Here is a 6,485-nt window from a genome sequence, read left to right on the forward strand (position 1 = left end):
CTTGAGAGAACAGCTCTGAGAGAACTGTGACTGACACAAGGTCACCCAGCTGACTGCATGTGGAGGAGTGGGGAATCAAAGCTGGTCTTAACCACTACACTAAACTAGGTTTAGGCACCCTGCAAATAGATAATAAAGGTTAAGGTTAGGCCTAATTAAATAGGCACCCTGCAAATAGACAATAAAGGTTAAGGTTAGGCCTAATTAAATGAGATATAGGAGAAACATATGGGTATCTTTTCAGTTCAAAGCCACTGCTGGTGTCAGGATATGCGGAATTCCAATTCTACCTATGGCATTGGAGGAACAGGGAACCCTTCTTCCCTGCACTCTTTTCCTGTTGCAGACCACCATCCCAGAACTGCTATTCAGACATTTAACTATATAATGCATGTTTTGAACTGAGGGGCAAATAGCAGTTTGGGATGGAAAATAATATATTGAGAAAAATTTCCCTTGATCCAGCACTGTGGCCACAGTGAAATTCAAGGTCCACAATACTGCAATAACAACAGCAAAAAGCTTGTGGGAAGATTCAGTCTTGGGTCCTTGTGTCTCATCTAGGGCAACTAGAGGGTGACTGGAGGGGGCATGGGGGCAGACGTCAGCGATGGCATGATGTCACTTTTGGTAAATCCTGGAAGTGATGTCACACCCGTCGAGGAATTGCTGTGAACTCTATGGTAATTCTGGGCTTTCTCCTAAACATGATGTGAGTCCATAGAGTTTCTGTTGATTCCTAAAGAAGCATGACATAATTGCCAATGGCACTTTTTAATTTTTTTCCCTTTGGCTGGCTGCTGGAGTGCTGGTGGGCCATGCTTGGTGGTGAGAGATCTCCCACTCCCAGTATGCTGCTGGGCCATGCTCCTTGGTGGTGAGAGATCTCCCACTCCCAGTGGGATATGACGTTTCTAATACAGTTTGACCCATAAAAGAAACTGATGGGTAAATTTGTCTTAGCTCTGAAGTCTTCAGCTTGTCACTGTCAAGATTTTCCCCCATCGACACGGCACCCTGCAGTTTGTCTTTTTTGTTACTTTTCTCCTTTTCCTTCTCTTTGAAAAGACAATATAAAAGATACAAGATAGTATTGATACCATATGGTGGGACCCATCTTAAATGTCCTAGAAGATGGTGATTTAATAATACTGTCACAGGGAAGAATGTCTGTAAAGTCCTTCTTTGGGACCACAGGTGAAGACAGAACTCCTAAAGATCTGTTGAAGTTAAATATCTTAGTAAATGTGGTCTATAGCCTGGGGAAATAATAAGCTTTGGTGGAGCAAAGGTAATTTAGTTTTTTTAAACAATAAAATATCTTGGGTCTGATTTGCTGGAGTCAAGAAGTTACGCTTTGTCAGTCAGAACTGTCCAGCTTAATCTTAGACTGGTTCAATGACAGAGGCATCCAAGTACATTGCACTAACAGATATAGGTATTAGAAGGCACTGTGTTATGTTATCATGCTGGGCCAAAAATTATAAGTAGCAGTAAATAGTATAAATATAGTAGGGCACTGCTATGCTTGAACAAGAGAATTTTCTGGTGCTGATAAGGTGCTCAGAGTTCAGAATAACTACCATTGAAGTAATATGTTTTACAAAATTACAATTTTGATATTCTGGCCTGGAGATACTTGTTTTCAGGGGCAATGGGAGGACTTCAGAATTATGACACAATTTGTTATCCAGAACTCAAATTAGATGGATAGGTAGTATCAAGAACTGATAGACACGATAGGTAAGGGGAACCTTCATGTTCAGAGGTATTATGGCTCTATATATCAGGCCTTTGATCGGCAACAATAGAAGAGGGCAGTTGCCTTCACACCTTGTTTACAGGCTTCTTTGAGTAGTCTGTTTGGCTTATGTGGGAAACAGAATGCTGGACAACGGTGAACCATTGATCTGATCCAGCAAGATCCTTGCTATGTTGTGAAATTTTTCCTAACACTAATTTGATTATCTTTATATTCTAGGACATTGGGACTATTAGTAAAGCGATTAGAGAAAGGTGGAAAAGCAGAGCAAGAAAACCTCTTTCATGAAAATGACTGTATTGTCAGAATTAATGATGGAGACCTCCGCAATAGAAGATTTGAGCAGTAAGTATAACTTTGCTGTTTATTGCATTTCTTAACCTTTAGTCATCACACATGTTACTAATTTAGAGAAATAAAATGTTAACAACGAAGTGCCTAAGTAAGTTCTTTTTGTGAACAGGAAAGTGTTTGTAGATCATTACAGCATTTCTTTAATTAATCAGTTTACAAAGTTGCAACTTAATGAGTGCTATTATGTTATGTGTAAGCTTGTATCTTTCCCCCTAATTATTTAGGTCTGATTTCCTCATTATTACCAAACTGTTTCCCTTCCGCCACACTTATATTAATTGACTCAGGTTGTTTATATGTAGAGAAATAAAACGTTGTTTCATTTAGTATCATGTCACTATAGAAGCCACTGTGTTTTTGCCTTTTAAAAAAAATCTTACATTTTGCATTTCAAATATGTTTGTACATAAAATGCTGAAACTGTCCTGAAGAAGTCAATAAGATTATAAATGTTTGCATGGAAAGTAATTGAGTCTCAACATGTCAGCCCTTTTTATTAATTTTGCCCCAGATGAAATAAGCTAGTTCATGTGACTATTTCAAGGAAAATCCGTATTAAGAAGAAAACAAAAATTGTGCAGCTCATACAGCAGTGCGTTCATAAGCAGAATGCAGGTTGTTCTCAGAGAAATAACTTTATGATATTAATTTTTGTAATCTTTTGTGGCAATAGGTAATTAGATTAAACCAAGCTATTTCTAATCTTTCCAGCAGTAATTTCAATACAGAGACTCCTTGAATATGCTGCAGCTATTTTTCTGGAGCTTCACCAAACACAACTGTGTTGGAGGGCAGTTGTCCATATGCATCTTCATTGTGCATGCCAAGATCTCTTCAACACTGCAGTATTGGGGGAGATCTCTGCACAACAGAAATGTGTATGTTTGACTATAGTTTGTGCATTGGAGGATGTGTGGGGGTTAAAATACAGGGCGTTGTTTACAAAATCCTGGCAATTCCTTTTACACAAGTACAGAGGAGCTTCAAAAACTACCTGTTGTAATGCAAGGTGTACTGGGGAGAACAGATACAAAATGGTCTGATGCATGCTGTGGACTTCATTAACTGGAAGCAGTCTACATTTTGCTTTGATACAAAGCCAAACAACAGATCTTTTTGTTTTGTTTCATTTAAAATGAACAGTTTAAAGTGAACAGAGGTTAGCTGGATTGTGTCCAGTTTTATCTGTTGGTTATTATCTGTTGGACTCAGCGCTGGGGAAGCTCATTATAGATAACACTACACCAATGTTTAGGTACAGCTCTCTTAATTATCAAGTTATTATTGTGTTGGAAAATGACTTTCACTTTCATGATCATACAAACTAGTAGTAGACAAGTTAAGATACCTGTGCCACTTCTGTTTGATGATGTCTTTGCATATACAAGCAGACTCACTGAAATACAGAAAATATTAAATAAATCTTCTTATTAGAAAGAAGAAACAGACAATTTAATATTTATTATTCTGAAGCAATACATAGCTGTTAAGCTGCATGGAAAGTAAGCTGCTGTGTAACATGGTCTGATTTTCCATATTTTGTGTTACAGAGATTTGGGGTGGTGGTGTGGGAAGTCATAATGTATGTAATATTTTAGAAAAACATTTTGGTCAATAACCAAGGATACTTTTATGATATATTAATCAAAGAAAATAAATTAAATTGTATTGACTTAATAGAAATATACTTCAGCAGCAAAGACATTTATAATGGATCACTCCAAGAAAATCAGCCATTTAGTTTACCGTTCAATTTCAACATTATGTCTGTCATTTCATGATGCCTAATTAACATCAGTAATTATGCTTGTAATGTCTTCTAGTCTGACAGTCTTAATTTGCTAATTTTCCATTCATTCTAAAACCTAGAGCACAGCATATGTTCCGTCAAGCCATGCGTACACCCATTATTTGGTTCCATGTAGTTCCAGCAGCGAAGAAAGAACAGTATGAACAGTTATCACAAAGTGAGAAGAATGCGTACTACTCCAGTCGGTTCAGTCCAGATTCCCAGTATATTGACAATAAGAGTGTTAACCACTCTGGACTTCACACGTTGCAAAGAATACCCCGAATGAGCAATCAAGGAGATCAGACGGACTCTTACTCACAACTACCTCATAGTGTGAATTCATCAGGAAAACCACCCTTGGGCCTGTCTCCATCACCACAAAAAGTTCTCACATCCACTTCAAACAGTGGCTACAACACTAAAAGGATAGGGAAGAGGCTTAATATACAGCTGAGGAAAGGTAAGAAGCATGTATTGGTATTCCCTTTTTTATAGAGGCGTACAAATGTACATTTCGGCAGACCTATTCGTATCTGAAAAGAAGCACAGTGGACCTGATCCACAAACTTTCCAACATGCAATTGTTTTCACCTGTGACCATGTAGAACCAGCAAGTCACAAGTTTGTGGCTGGTAGATTATGCAGGACAATCATGTCTGCAAAATAGAAGGGTTTAAACACCTTTCGTGGTTTGAAATGTTGTTAGATTTATTAAAAGGTATTTTGCAGTTGAAAGTAACCTGAGAGCAACAGCCAGGATGCAAAGAACTCTTAAACTAGTTCTTTGTGCTCAAAGGAGGCTTTGGAGTTGTTTGTTCCTCAAAACAGCAGCCCCTCCTGCTGCCTGGGAGACCACTTTAGAAACAGAAAAGAGTTTTAAATTCTGTTTGTGATCAAGGCCTTAGAGCCAGTGATTCAAAGACTCTGAAAACTCAGCAATTCCCCAGGGCTAGCACAAAACCCCTTGTATTTCTTATATTAGACATCTTCTGTTTCTAAGAATCTGGATGAAATATTTTTCAACTGAGCTATTGTCCTTGCTGTGATTGTTATTTTAATGATAATAAATCCATACCCGATAGGCGAGTTGTGAGAAAAGGATGATTAGTGGGTAGAAATTCCCACCTTCATTATGTGTGGGCATAATAACATCTATATACACCGTGCACTGCAAGGCTGTCATAATATCTGTACACAGCTTGTCAAGTAGCTATAGTATATATTTATGAAAAGCCAGGTATTTTGTTGTGATGGAGAAAGATTAACTAGTGCCTCAATGTCTCTTCTTTCCAACTTTTGGCAAACAGTATCTTTTTATTTATATCACATTGAACAGTTAAGCTTTGTGCCAATCATATTTTTTAATTAACACACACTTTTCTCCTGGAACATGTCAAAGGGGACTCCCACTGGGCCTTAAATAATGATTAAAGTTGTTGTTTTTTTCCCCCTCTACTCCTGTGATGCTGCTGAAATTTTGTGAACTTCATGTGAACTACCAGATTGCTTGTTTCTGGTTGCTGAATTTTAAGCTCTACAAACTTGGATGACATAAGGTTGAGTTGACAGTTAGCTTCTGTTGTTGATGTGCCTTCAAAAATACTTAAGGTCATCAGTTTAAGATGAGATGATTGGGGTGGGGGGAGGAGCCCTAGCTGAGTGAGAAATTGCTGCACTTACAAATACAAACTCAGTCACTACAGTGGTTTACCAATTTTTCATCTTTAATGGAATCGATAAAGAGGGAAACCTACAAAAAACACCACTGGGAGATTACTCAGGCTACTGATTTTCTCAGTCAGCAGTGGAGATAGTGCTCATACAGTTTATGTAATTGCAGCAGTAATTTTGACTAAGTGGTGGACTAAATAGCATTTTATAGCTTCTCAGCAGTAAGTGTTGAGAGTGCAAATCGTTGTGGCACAAAGTTAATAAAAATCTCCAATATGAAATTCAAGCCTGAGAATTTAGTTAGAACTCAAAGTTGCAAAGAAATTTCCCTACCGCAAAATTAAACTATTGCTTGGCTAACTAAGGTGGATAGCCCAGGCTAGCCTGATCTTGTTGGATCTCAGAAGTTATGCAGGGTCAGCCGCAGTCAGTATTTGGAAGGGAGACCACCAAGGAATACCAGTGTTGTGACACAAAGGCAAGTGATGGAAAACCATCTTTGAATGTCTCTTTTGAAAACCCCATGGGATCGCCATAAGTCGTCAGTGACTTGATAGGGAAAAACCCCCCTAATGTGGCAAATACTAGTTACAGTCCCAATTGGCTTCAGGTATGTCTGAGTTCATGGCAGCAAATGAATTTAAAGTGTGCCTAATGCTCGGTCTTGGGCCCAGTGTTGTTCAATGTTTTTATAAATGACCTGGAGGAAGACATAGAAACTTGGAAAATTTGCTGCTGACACAAAGATGGGTGGGATTGCTAATTCTGAAGAAGACAGAGTCAGAATTCAAAATGATCTAGATAGGCTGGAACAGTGGGCTGAGACAAATAAAATGAATTTCAGTAGAGATAAGTGCAAAGTCCTACACTTAGGTATAAAAAAATCAAAGGCACAGATATAGAATG

At 38.2% G+C, this 6,485-nt stretch overlaps 1 protein-coding gene across 1 annotated transcript in view; it reads left to right on the plus strand.

Moving 5' to 3' along the window:
• The window catches only part of LOC107123499 (partitioning defective 3 homolog), a gene marked incomplete at its 3' end in the record, with an annotated part of 471,021 nt that overhangs the window by 432,995 nt on the left and 31,541 nt on the right, over window positions 1-6,485 (plus strand). Inside the window, exons 8-9 of the mRNA XM_015426751.1 lie at window positions 1,982-2,107; window positions 3,986-4,368. Coding sequence (XP_015282237.1) covers window positions 1,982-2,107; window positions 3,986-4,368 — 509 coding nt within the window. The remainder of the gene's footprint in view (window positions 1-1,981; window positions 2,108-3,985; window positions 4,369-6,485) is intronic.

The sequence above is a fragment of the Gekko japonicus genome, unplaced genomic scaffold (assembly GCF_001447785.1).
Source record: "Gekko japonicus isolate JY-2015 unplaced genomic scaffold, Gekko_japonicus_V1.1 scaffold230, whole genome shotgun sequence".
NCBI classification, from domain to species: Eukaryota; Metazoa; Chordata; class Lepidosauria; order Squamata; family Gekkonidae; genus Gekko; species Gekko japonicus.